This window comes from Hylaeus volcanicus, chromosome 8 (assembly GCF_026283585.1).
Source record: "Hylaeus volcanicus isolate JK05 chromosome 8, UHH_iyHylVolc1.0_haploid, whole genome shotgun sequence".
Lineage (NCBI taxonomy): Eukaryota > Metazoa > Arthropoda > Insecta > Hymenoptera > Colletidae > Hylaeus > Hylaeus volcanicus.
The window spans coordinates 6,312,383-6,326,622 of NC_071983.1; the positions used below are offsets into that span (position 1 = coordinate 6,312,383).

Sequence of the window (14,240 nt, forward strand, 5' to 3'; positions counted from 1 at the left end):
ATATGATCGTACTGTTTGCTCCCCGAAATCGATTTTCGCCATGTGACGCAACGACGGCGTTTTTATGTAAATATAGCAATGTTGGTGCAGGTATGTATAAAGGGCAAATCAAATGCGCATCGCGACCTCGGCAAGTAGAGCGACACGTATAAAAAATTGCACGCTAGATTATGCAGCCATTGTGCGGAGAATATTGTACAAAAATTTTAATGCCAAATCGGACATTTACGGTATTTAACATTGAATATAAAAAATCACCCGATCGGTAAAAATATTTAATTGAAAGCTCGAGCGATCATCGAGGGTAATGCGAAACTCGGATGAATGAATCTCAGCTGAAATCTAGATGCTCGAAAGAGGTAACTGAAAATTGTAGTATTTCCTTTGGTACGGCACTTTTCTTGCAGAGGCGCGATGTATCTTCGGTTAACAGTCGAATGCAGTTTTTGAAATGATTTCCAGCTGGAGGGATCCCGCCGTGCACAATGGACGACGAGAGAAAGCTACGGTGCAAGGTTTACCCAACGAAACGGATCACGGGGGGGAGTAAGAATTGCGAAAAAATGCGCGCATAAGGAAATGCAGTGTGTCAGTTTTGCATGTCGAGGTGAGCGCCGCTGTACGCGTTGCGATGTATCCGCGAGGTTCGACATCCGTTGTCGAGGAAACGCGAGATCTACGTGCATGCGTCTAGAGTGCAGAATGTACTCTCGGAGTCGAGGAAATGTATCTTCTAAAAACGTGTCTCAATCCATGAAACTTATCTGTCGAATCGCTATGAAAGCTATGTCGAATTTCTATCTTTTAAATTCTAAACGCAGGGTTCTACTCGTGGCATGTACAACAAATCGTACGGAATTCATCTTCGATGATACGCGACTTCGAGTCTTAGCTCGAGTGCTTCCAATCAACGCAAGCGTGATTATTTAACCATAATTCAGGTCTTCTTCGTTAGAGCGCTTTGTTTTAATCTCTTCGGTATCAATTACGATTTCACGTTAACGGTCTGAAACTCGGTTAAACGACGTGGATAATGTAACTGCAAATTGCACCTGCAAATGGGAAAATTTTCACCTCGTTCTCGTCGCTAAATCATTTTAATAATAATAATACACGCGTTGGAGCACGTCATAATTCCGGACGCGAATGCAACCCCGTTTCCAACTGAGGAAACCGCGAAAGTTCACCGACAACGCGCCACTCGTATCCCAACCTCCCGTTCGATTCGAAAAGCTGATCCGCTTCAAAAGTTCAATCGTCCACGGCTGAGAAAATTCCGGAGTATGATATTTTCACGTAGAGCAAAATTTGCAAAGCACTCGACCTTTGCTTTACCGAGTCCTCGCGCGAGTGCCAATTAATCAACGACGAGTGATCCGTACTCTTATTCAGCGGTCGCGTGTGCGTAATTTCCTCGGGAATCAGATTTCAACTTTTCAAAATGTAGATCGAAAGCACGTGTATCGTGTTGTGTAGCCAAATAGGGTTTGGAATGATTGGTTGTTTGCGTAAACATGGGAGAGCTGTGTTACTGATTTAATATCGATTTGGGAATGTAGTTTAATTAGAGTACTTTGATGTGTATCTATATGTTATATGTTCTCGTTTACTACTCGTAGAATTGTCTATTATGACGATTAAATATCGCGTTCTTTTTTCGCTTATATAAATATGAATGTCACGAAAAGATGTGAGTATAATTTCAGACGAATGGAATTTTAGAAGAAACGAAATTCGAAACTATTTATCTAAAGAGATACATTTGTATCCTTTGCCGTACGTACTGTCGGTCGAGAAACTTTCCAACTATATAATTCTATTCAATATTAACTTCACTTATCACTTTTGAAAACTATAAATATTCTTACACCTTCAAATCGTATTATGCTATTGTTATAGACAATTATATACCGAGTGGAACTCGAATTTTAAACGACAAGATCCGCGTATACCTCGTCTTCGTATTTTCATATTATAATACAAAGTAAAATATTTTCGAACAGCATCGCGAGGGCTTCTAGGACAGGCTGTAATTCTATTTTCATAGCGATGCATCGCGCGTCCCGGGTGTCTCGAGATTTCCATGGCATTACCATTCGACCGATCGAAGCAGCACTCGCTGTGTCCCCGTCCCGCGAAGAGCACTTAAGCCCACCGAAATTAAATCCTGCTCTTACTTTCGTCCCGTTTTATGAGACTTCTCGTCCCGCGCCTGTAATCCAGAAATTACATTACTCTCGGATCCCTCCCCTCTGGCAGAAAGCCTTTCGAATTTCAGCCGCTCCCTCGACGAAATCTTGCCACCCCAAGTACAGCAAAAGTTCGCGAATCGAAGGGCGGAAAATACTTTCGACGCTGGCGAAAGATACGTTAACGGTGATAGTTTTTCTATTAAATTAGAAATGACGTAACTCAACATTCGTGGCAGTACTTATTATTACGACCTTTTACAGAATTTACCCCCATCCCATCCAGATTTAGTGTTATGCACGCCTTACATTCAGGATTGATTCGTTTAATTCCTCAGTGGTGGTAAACGTGTTAAACGAGGATCATAAAAGTTACCACTGTTCCCCAGTTTCTCCTATAATACGCAAAATTGGACTTCGTTTTAATTCGCTTTTCTTTTCAACGACGATAGCCGGACGTTATTTGGAAGATAATGAAAATTTCATGGAAAAATGTATCGCCATCGATCACAGTTGCCGACACGTATGCTCAGCATGGGGGATTTAATAATAATTTAATACTCCGCGACGGGCTCGTATCACGGCTCCGATGCGCCGAGGCATTGATGATGCATGCTTTCCACGCCCCGGCATTCAAATTTTCTTTCCATCGTTAATAATTCTGCATTTCGTAAATGACCGAATGTATTCATCATCGCGTTAACATTTCGTACGGGCCGAATTAAATTATTCACGAGCAGTGGAAGTGTGCTCTCCATCGGTTTAAATAATTTATCGCGGGGTTCGTTTTATCTTCGAAATAAAAACAGCTTATAATTATTCATGAAATTTATCGATACCGAGGGGTTTTGGGTCTCTTATGACTTTTGCTCTATTTGAAAACATATAAAAATAGGAGAAGCTCCTTTCGTTTTCATATGTTTCTACATGGAACTCGAATTATAATACTTCGGAACACGAGACGTTCGAACGTAGTACATTTAGGTGCACGATGCATAAATAAACCATGCTTCTTTGACTATTAACCCTCCGACTGCGAGACGATTTTTGATGGAAACTCCGAAAGGGAGTCGTCACTAGAACGGTCGAATTTAAAAAAAATATATTCTGCGACAGAGAATGGCAAGACAATGGATAGAAAAATTAGAAACATAGAAGTTCATTTTCCTGAATGGGCGATACTCAAACTTTCGAATTTCAGGTTTCCGAGAAGATTCGAGTATCTGGATATTCCCTGCGATTGTAATTAGTTCCACCTGAAGGTGGTGGAGTGGACTCGAGGGTTCCTTTGTAATTCTAATTCTTCAAGGCACCGAGGCGTTTTCTGGCAGTCAAAAGTTCAATGAATACATTAAGACACGGTTCATCTTCGAGGTCCCACGAGGAGGAAACGCCCTTCCCCGGGAACAAGTGCGCGTTTCCCAAAGAGAAGTGATTAATGATTCTTTCGCAGTGGGACGTAGTTTCCCCTGGAAGTATTAAGTGAACTGCTCATAAATAATGGACCTCTGCGCAACGGCCGCGATAAAATATTAGGGTGCGCCCGAAATCGAGACAATGGATGTCTCAAGGAACGCTATGAAGCGAAACTTCCACGCAGAAGGACCGAGAGAGAACTCTAATTACACGAGCCAATTATTTCTCTGCTCCAATTTGCTATTAATAGAATTTCCTATGGAAGTGTACGATTCGAGATTCGCGTTTAAAAAGTTAGCTAACGTGCTCAATATTCAGGGTTCATCTTCCAGGGAGCTCGAGGATATCAGGGCTTGTCGAACAAGCCTCACGAATCAGCCGTGGTTAGAGATTTTTTAAAGAGGAAACTAGTGGAGATACTAAGTTCAAACTTTGTACGCGTGTTTGCGTATAATTTCTCAAAGTGCCCAAATTGTTTCAGGAACGGTCAATGATTTTCTTGGGTGTACATCTAATCTTACGTCAACGTTATTTACTCATTCTTGGACCTATAGAAACTAAGCAATATTGATATTTTTTTGGTGGACAAATTTATGGAACGCACCGCTTTTGCAACGAATACATATATTTATGTATCTCTTCCTGTTTTACAGAAATTTGTTCGAGAACCTCAAGACTCGAGACTCCAAGGAAACGCGTAAAGAAAAGCTACCCCATCTCTTTTTTAATTTTCGAGCTAGTCAGAAGACACAAGGCGGGGGCGAGGTTAGTATTCATCCACTTTCCTCTGGCGCGAAACTCAATAATAATTCTCGACACCGGTCGAAAGTAACGAGGATTCAGGACGAAAACACGCCGCTTCGACGGCGCCAGAAAGTTTCCCAGCGTTCCAGGACGGTTGTTGTTCGACGGGAGCGGAAGAGGGCGGGAAAAGGGACCTCGTCGATTCCGAAGCTCTTGGAAAGCGGAAAAACACACGGCGCGGGTATTTGGGACACGGTTGATCCCCGAAAATCGCGGATGCGTGGCTGTGCCGCGATTTCAGCTGAATATTCCGGGATATGTGGGTCGAGTGGCCTCTCGCGCCCAGCTGTGTTTGGATACGCGCGGAAATTATTTAACCTTCCTCGAAATCTAGGCACTCGCGATCGCGCGAAACTTATTGCCCTCGGTGTTATTGTTTTGAACGACTCGCGGTCTTGGGGAGATGGATTTTCCGATTGTACGGCCGCTCCCTGGTCGTTGGAACTGAAATTCCTGGAAGGACGCTTATCGCGCGCGGTTTGGAATTTTGGTTTTGCTATTAGTCGACTTTGGATGGTCTGCGAGATGGTCGACGCGTGGAATCGGTAGGTCGTCTCGTACCGTTCCGTTATTTATTAAAGTGCGTACCCATGTAAAAATTCTTCTTAAATAATATTTCTATTCTTCTTATCATTACTTTGTCTTACTCGAATCTTCCATTGTTTTAATACCGTATTGTTTTTTACTGTTTGCAGTATCTCGACTCTCATATCCGTGGGGACCTGCCAGCCTCTCTATGGGTACCTCGTGATCATTCAACTATTACAGCCTCTGAGCCGTGGCATCTTATTCGAGAACCTGATTGGTAAGTTATTCTTTCAGTAATTATTAGAGTTTCTTCAAGTTTGATATGGTAATATCACGATTAGGAGAATTAACGCGTTCAAAGTATTAAATATCGAAGGTTGCATTAAGAAAGACGATAGTACTGTTCGATATCAAATACGATATTCCTGAAAATAGTAACCCTACCATTCCTCTTATACCAGCTCGTACAGAGTAACAATAACAAAAACCACTACGACGTAACGAACATCCAAAGTGGTCCAGTTTAGGCAAACTCTCCCCTATGCTCTCATTAACCTAAGCCCAAATTTATACATTAAACAAATTGAATCTAGTACCCGAGCTCACACAGAGCAACAAAACTAAAAATACTTTCCACATACCACTCAGAAATATCGCGAGTAATTAACCTCTCGGAGGTGCTCCGATTCAGACAAACCCTTCTCCCTACGTTCACGAGACTAAAATAAAATCCTAGCCACCAGACTGCCTTCCTTCCTCGCGATTCGTTTCAAATCCACCCCCGTCTAACGTTCACGCTCCAAAACGGCCGTCCGGTAAAGGAAGTGTTCCCACCCCCTTCAGAAGATGAGAGAATCGACCGCGGCGAAACGTGCCCCAAATACGAACCGCGACTCAAAAGAAGATTCCTCCACCGAAAATGGCCCGCGACGGGTAAAGACACCGTTAACGAGCAGCGTCGAAGAAGCCCCGCGGAATACCAGGCGGAATGAAGCTGTCGGACCGCGCGAAATGACGCGACGTTGATTTATGAAGTTTTTCGCGGGATCCCGGGTTCGCGAAGAGGGACTGCGCCCTGGGAGCTCGTAAATTCTCCCACGAGCAGGAAGATCCGCGACGGTGGATCCCCGGTTTCGCGGCCGAGCAGAACCGACGACGACGTCGTTCCGAGCGGAAGGGAATCGGTGTAGGTCGTGCCGGCGCGCGGAAATTAACCGCGAAAATTCCGTGCCCGCGATTCGACGCACGTGCGACCCCGGGAAATTTACGGGAGGGGGGCTGAAGGGAAGATTTTCGACGTCAGGGATCGCCCCGCGTCGTTTATGCTCCGTTTACGCTTGATCCCCGTGTGTGCCGAACGGGGTGGAACGATTTCGGTCCGTGGCGCAGAACGAGGGAGTGGAAGACACGGAGTTGTACCTATTTCGCTGGAATTCTATTCGAATTTTTTTAGACGGTAATTGTTATATTTTGTTCGTTTCTGGTTACTCGCACGCCACGAGAATTAATTTAAGTCGAGATTGTAACGGGTGTTAAAATAATAATTTTAGTTGACCCTCTTCCATCTCCCGCAGTGAAATTCAGCGAAGGGAGTCGTACCTATTTTGCTGGAATTTTATTCGAATTTTTTAGACAGTAATTGTTGGATTTTTTGGTTGTTTCTGGTTACTCCTATGCCACGAGAATTAATTTAAGTTGAGATTGTAACGGGTGCTAGAATAATAATTTTACTCGACCCCCTTCCATCTCCCACAGTGAAATTCGACTTTCGTTATTGGGCACTTGTTATTTACAAGCTCTACGTTCGTCGTAGAGTAAATTCATTAGAGCCTCTAATCAAGGTACATGCCTCCTACGCACACGCAACAACTTAATAAACGGTTCTACGTGGGGGGAGGGGGAGATAAAATTCTCGCGAAATCGCGAAGCAATCGTCTAGAAGTCGCCGCGATCGTTAGGACCGCGTATGTACATGACGCCGCGAGATCATCGCAACTAGAGCGAAAAGTATCTAACAAAGTCACACGGAACTTCCAGGGTTGCGCTTGTCGATCAAGCCGCTGGCAGAACTAATTCCGTGGGGCGAATCTCTGGGAAGGGGGATGAACTTGGAGCAACTCTAAACTAGCTAAAGAACTCTTTCTAAGATACTCGCCGGGCCCGCGGAGTGCTCACCAATTTCAACTTTCGCTTCTTCCGGGGAACTCGAACCTTGACGGAGAAAATGAAACAGCCGGAAACAACGGGATCCTCGCGAATAATCTTTATCTTGCTCGAGAACTGTAGAGGGACTTTTCCGAATTATTTACTCTTTGCTTGTCAATGTCTCGAAGTTCGTCAGGATTGAAAGAAGTACCTAAATTAGAGATTTCATTTCGTTTCGTCGTGTTCGTTCCGTCTAAAATTCGTTTGCATTAGCGCTTTATTTACTGGGGCTATGTTGAAACAGTTTACAATTCAGAAAACGACTTTCTATGTTAGAATTTGTATACAGTCAGTGGTAAATTTTTCAATAAGAATCCACAGTGGGGATATATATTTACTTGTTAAAATAAATGATTCTCCTTCGTACAAGCACGGGATCGATTCTCTCGATATTTCAAAGACAACCACATGTGAGATCTACAGACCGATCATTATACCACACTATCAAGTCTCTACGGAAGTACCCAAGAAAGGAAATACTCTACGACAACGCTAAAGAGAAAATCAAATGCTACGAACTACATGCATTACACTGTTAGAAGAAGAAAAAAAAAAACACTTTTGGAGGAAGCGCAGAACAGAAGTGAAAAGCAAGGGGGGAGTGGCTGATACGAGCCTGAATGGACGAAATTCTCTAATATCGAACCGAATAGCAATCTTTTCGTTCGATAGAAATGAAAAAATGTTCAGAAGTGGAGAAAACAGGGGCTGAGAATGGCCGACGATCGGTGAGCACTCCTGAACCGACGTTCAAAACGAAAAACCAAGGTGAACAAAGACAGAGGAGAAGAAAAGACGGCTGGGAGGGTGAAAAAAAAAAACAGACAAACAACGGGTGAAGAAAATTCACGGGCGGACCCTTAAGATTCCTACCTCCAGGGCGGGCGCTTTAGCCTGAAACACAAACGGCAAACCTGAAAAGAAATTCGGCCAAAATCGGGCCGAGGATCGGTGTTTCGCGTCGCGTGGTAACGTTTAAAAACGACCACGTTCGTGTATATTTTAAATAAGTTTCTATGCAAAAGTGATACGGTAATTATTCACAGACAAGTTCAGGGTGGATATACGTAAGGGTGGAAATCGAAGGACGACAACTTCGCGTTGTCGAATGAGTCATTTTTTTTAAAATTTTAATTCTCTGTTTCTAAGGTGCTTCCAGACCTCGATATTACAATTGATTCAAGGAATTAACATATATGATGTATTTTCTAAATTAGTGTACAGAGTAATCATTCCTCGGTCATCTTGTAAATTAATTTAGTAGATTCGATAGCAACTGAGTAATTGCAAACGTAAAACAAACAGCTCGAGCGAAATTACCATCCCTTAATTTCCACACTCGTATGCACCCAAACATATCTACGAATAGTTACTCTATTATTTTTCAATCAAAAGCCACTAACCAATGGTAAGGTCGTGTAAAAAACATTTATCAGTATTTCTACTACTGTAATTTTAATATGCCTCCATTGCTTCGTCGCGCTGATTATTTATCCTGAATATTGTTAATTTCGTACGATCACGTGTGTGTCCGCGCGGTAAAATCGATTTCGCGTGCGTGAGTCTCGAAGGAGAACGTTGAAGTATGAAAAGAGGCGGAGAAAGATGAAGGAGCGCGAGAGATCAGGCGACAAAATGCAACGACATGCTGCGAGATCTTGTGACGCGACAGGTTGCAACGTCTGGGACTCGAGGGACGTTTTATAAAATCCTGATTCTGACGGGTTTCCAGCTTTGGATATGACGGAGAACAGAGGACGCGGGAAGCCATTTTTCCTCCTGGAAGTTTAGGAAAAATTGTGCCAACTTTCCGAGGCGTGGCGTCACTCAAATGAATTTCTGACGGAGGAAACGTGACTCCCGTGGAATTTGCATAAAGCTTTCCCGTGCTCGTAAAATCATTAAGTTATAAAACGTTCCTCGCGAAACCGGTGCACCGGGGTTTTTGGAGAAATCGATCTAGAGAGTAGCGCGCAGGAATTACTCGAACACGTTCGAACAAATTTGCGTCACCGTCGGACTCTTTTGGCGATTTATTAAATTGTTAAACACCGCGAATGAAATTCAGCAGCTTTATTCTCTGTTATTTATATTTATTCTCATAAATTATGTCCAGCCGAAATTTTAGAGGTTTAATATTTCAATTAGCTATGTGGCGACTGTAGTCGAATGAATCGATGCATTTATCTCGACATTTCTATCTGCAATGAAAAATCACCGACGAATCAACTAAGACCACTAAATTACAATTTTTACAAGCGACCAATTATCGGTTATCTTCTAATTACCTACGCGAAGAAACATTCTAAAGCGCAGTGGCTCTATCAAATTTGCGCCATTTCTCAAAAGGATCTTAATTAAAAGGCTCGAACGTGTCGAATGGGGCGCCGAGAGATCCGAGAAAGAAGACACCGCGTGCGCGAGTTCTTCGCGAGAATTTTCATGAAAACGAAAATAGAAAAAAGGCCGAGATTTTCGTTGGAATCCACAGTCAAATTTCTCGCGTATTTTATTCCCGCAATGGCGAACTAGATTTTTCGTGATGGCGCACACAGTAAGCTAGAATTTATTTTTAGCCCGACAAAAAAGAGATAATTGACCGACTTTGTTCGGGAACGCAGAAAAATATTCTGTTCCTGTGTGACGCGCGATTGTCGTCATTATTTTCAAGCTGTTCCAGTGACAAATTAAAAATGTCGTAGGTTTATAATTCGGAATTAAATGTCTCGTAGGGTGCAATATTCTTAAAACACATATTTATATATTCGAAACGAAGCTGGATTGCTTTGATTACAAGAATTCTTTAGCGATAAAATATTACGCATCTTCATCTTAAAATCCTTTTTTCAATTTTATTACGGACGACTTTCGATCGGAAATAATAAAACGATAACCATGATCGCTTGTTCATTTCTCAGTGCGACAGTCCAAAAGAATGTCAAACCAATTACGCGTCGTAGAGAGCCGTTAAAGAAATTACTTATCGACTATATTCCTGCGGTTCTAATTGAAACCTGTCAATTAATTTCTTTCGCGTTGAAAATGAATTCTAGACCGTTGTGCAGCGCCGTGTCGCGTCGTTTCGAATGCCGGAACACGCGAAACGAATACGGCGCGCTCGAAATTAATTTTCATCCCGTTGCGAAACGGCCTGTCGTGGAAAAGCTCGAAAATGATAGCGTTGTCGTTGCCGGTGTCGCGTGTTCACGTTTTTTCCAACAATTTTTCCGCGCGTGTCGACGCCCTCTCGTCGTTTCTTTCAGAAATGGGCAAAATTTTAATCGAATAACAGACGGCGAGTAAAAACAACGCGCGGGTGATACATTCGATTGGACGGTTGTTCGAATGCGTTCTCGTTTCTTCGACAGAAGGTACAATTTGGAATACAACAGTGGAACGATTTCAGAAAAATTTCGTCATTGGACACGAATTTCAATCGTTTCATTCACCTTCGACCTCAAAGTTTTATTAGTTACATCGATTCGGCGGTGAAATTTCTTTGGTAACGAAAAGAAATATTTCTATGATTGCGAGAGCATTGGAACAATTTTAGAAAAATTTCATCGCTTAACCACCTTCCACGTTTCAATTCTGTTAGTTAACTGAAAAAAAAAAAAGTAAACTGGTACTTATTCTCCTGCTCCAATGTTCCAACTACCCCACGAAAGAAACATCCCCTTCTCCCACAAAGAAATCGTAAGTCACTCAGTCTCGTCAAACAATTTTGTAATCTTTTTGTGATATCTTTCGAAGCAACCAATCGAAGCGCGTCTATCTTCTACTCCTTATTCGAGATTCGAAATTCTGCCCAATTCTGACAACTTCCCCATGTGCACAGTTTAGAAAATAGATAGAAAACGCGCATGGTCGATCGTGAAAGAGAAAAATGAGTGAGGCAGGCGAAGAACTGGGGGCTAGATGGGACGACAGATGAAAGAACGCGGATTACGAAATAGGAACGTAATTGTTATCGGTTTCTCTGCGATTTTGTGTGTGTGTGCAAGCTTGGCAGAACGTGTCAACTAACGTCAGCTGTTGCTTGAGGCCATTCCAGCTAAACGGGTCCGGAACAGTTGGAGACTTTAGTCAATATATATATACGTATATCTGTGCCTTCATTTCTCTCTGTTCTATTTTCCACTTGTTATCATATATATATTTTTTTTCATTTTGTTGTATTATTCCTTTTGTTTTAAATACCGCGTGCTCTGTTCCCGTCGAGGACCAGAGGCGATCGACGATATGCCTCCGAAGCGCCGCGAATCAAATCGTTTATCGATCCTCGAGCTTTTCAGGGGTTAACAATGAGATTTTCGTTGCGTCGAGGACCGTTTCTGGATACGTCATTGTTACGCAAAGAAGCGGGAGCTTTTATTCCACGGTTAATTCACTTTTCAACGAACGGTCGGCGACAGGTAGAAATCAATCGAACAATAGGTATTTTAACAGTCTTTAACGAGCCAATTCAACGTTTCGACGTGCGGAATTCGTCGATTTGTTTTTCAAATACTACCGCGGTCTCGTGGCTGTTTCAGTTTGGCAATACCAACGATATATTCGTTGGTTTTAACGAGCAAATGATATTTTTTACTTTTCATCGAAATGTTCATTGTTACACTTGCGAAATTTTGAGAGGACACGTACCGTTCGAGACTAACGAACGTTAATTTCTTTTAATCGAATCAAAGCAATGTTTTGAAATACTTCAATAATTGCAGCAGATAAGTGTAGCACTGGCGATTTCTTGTCACACAAAAGACTTCTCTTAAACGTTTGAATATTCAATCGGCTCCTCGAACGATTAAAATCTCCATTCTTTATGGAACATCTCACTCAAAACTTGACAGAAGGTTGCATTTTCGAGTCGATCTATTAGTAAATTCGGAAACATTGCAATCGAAGATTCCCATTAGTTGCGATTAGTTTCTCGGCCCCTCCGCTCTGTCTAGTCAATTTTCGTCGTGATCGGGGTAAATCGATACTCGGCCGGCGATCGAGTGGGTTCGTTTACCAATTAATTCCCGATAATCCAACGGTAGCGTCTGAAAGGTGATCGATTAACCGCGCTGACGTTTCAATCAGGCCCGAGGCGTTGGTCGATTTAATTAAAAACTCATTCGTCGGCGTCGGAAACAGAGCACGAGGAACAATTTCCGGCGGAAAAGTCGGGGAAACGTCGTCTCACCTGCAGCCTGTAGTTGGGATCCTGCGTCGCTGCGTGCGCTGCTAGGAACGGGTCGTAATAAACACTGCAAAAGAAAAGTCACAAATATAAATCGCATCGACCAATCCACCCGCAATTGCCTTGCGGAATTTTTCACTGAAATTACTTTCTACGCGGACAGTAAAGTCTCGAACAGGAACGTTTCTTCTGGAGATGCTGAATACGATAGTAATAATTTTGTTAAGGAAATCGTGAGCTCAAACACTCCCGCAGAAATAGACAATCGTCGCTTCGTCGCGTAAGACGAAGAAGATCGAAGAAAGTATTTTAAGAGAGAAGGGAACGATTCCTTGGAGACTTGAATGCCCGCAACCGCGCGTGTCCATCGAGCTTCTTGTTTTGTAGTTGAAAAAGTACGCTTCTCGGGTTGCTGGAACAAGCTTTATATATTTGTTCAATTTTAGTTACTGGATTTCTTAGGACTGGATTCCTGCTCGAACATACAACAATTTTTCAACGACGATGTCGACAGTGTATAAATATATGAAACTCATCCAAAGACTAGAACGATTTCTAGTAATCCGAGGAGCACGTGAAAGCGAGCAATTGTTCCCGTGACTGTATTTCCTGAATCGTTTGGCTGGGACTGAAAGCTCGATGGACGAGATCGAATCGAAATTCCATCGCACGAAAGAGTCGCCAACGCGCAATAAGCGAGGAGTGCTCCTCGCCATATTTGCAATGGAATTCGATCCTTGTCATCGTTCGCCTTCCGTTCACGTCGACGTTTCGTCGATGCCTCGAGACTCGATTCGAGTTCCGACGACCAACAATACAGCTTGGAAGGATCAGGTTTAACTGTACCGTAGAAACAACTCCTCTCTGTTCCATTTTTTAACAGCTCATAGAAAATTCACCGAAGGATTACTTTACCATTTCCTGAGAAGCGAGAAGCGAGTTTGAGATTGAATAAAAACTCGCGCAGAGTAGAACAAAAATTGTTGTTTACAACCGACATCGTCGCGATAATTTTTTCCCCTTGGGACGATGTTATTTTTTCAACACCCTCGCGGTAGATCTCGATCGTGATCGATTCCACGAGGTTTGAATTTTCTCGTCCATCATGGTCGTTCTTCGTTAACTTTGCTCGTTATCTGGCGTTCCCAGTAAAGTCAACGAAAATTCATAAATCACGGTCCTTCGTCCCCTCTCAAAAAAATAAAAAAAAAAAAAAAAAAAAAAAAAAAATAACACGTCGCTATGATTGGTGCCCAGATCCACGACACCGGGGTCACGTATGAATGGAAAATGGCCGCGTCGCCTGTCACCGCGCCAGTGAATCACAGCGAACGTTACTTTCATAGCTAAGTAATAAAGTTTCGCGGTTGATCGACGACGAAACGATACACCGTCCATCGACCGATCGAACGCGTGAAATATCGTTTCGCTCGAAAATTCCTCTGACACTTTTGTCCTCTCTACGACCCGACGGAATTGTTTAATTAATGTCGAATCTTTTATAGACGCGAGAAACGCGATTCCAGTACGTAGAAACTTGGTAATTTGGATAACTTCTAAAAGGATCTGTTTCTTGTATCATTTAAAATTTACACGGGCAACGTAAAATATCAATACTATTTTTATCTCGAAACTAACGATTACCGTAACCGAAAACCTTTTTTTTCGCACACTCTTTACCGAAAAGCTTCCATTCTCCAAGCTCGGACATATAGAAAATAACCGAGTAAGTGAAGCCTTTTAAATCGCGTCTACGTGGATCAGGGACCAATCGTTGCGAAGGACTCGCCAATTCGCGTCGATACATGTACGCAGCGGTTAGGGAATTTCTCTGGAAAAGAATCATGCTTGTTCGCGCGGGCACAAAGGTTAGATAGGTGCATGCGGGTGCGGTGATGTCGACAGGCGTGCTAACG

At 42.8% G+C, this 14,240-nt stretch overlaps 1 protein-coding gene across 1 annotated transcript in view; it reads right to left on the bottom strand.

Moving 5' to 3' along the window:
- LOC128881118 (RNA binding protein fox-1 homolog 2) overlaps positions 1-14,240 on the bottom strand; it is a 99,423-nt gene that overhangs the window by 10,893 nt on the left and 74,290 nt on the right. Inside the window, exons 7-8 of the mRNA XM_054131852.1 lie at positions 12,328-12,391; positions 11,170-11,196 (exon numbers count right to left, since the gene is read on the bottom strand). Coding sequence (XP_053987827.1) covers positions 11,170-11,196; positions 12,328-12,391 — 91 coding nt within the window. The remainder of the gene's footprint in view (positions 1-11,169; positions 11,197-12,327; positions 12,392-14,240) is intronic.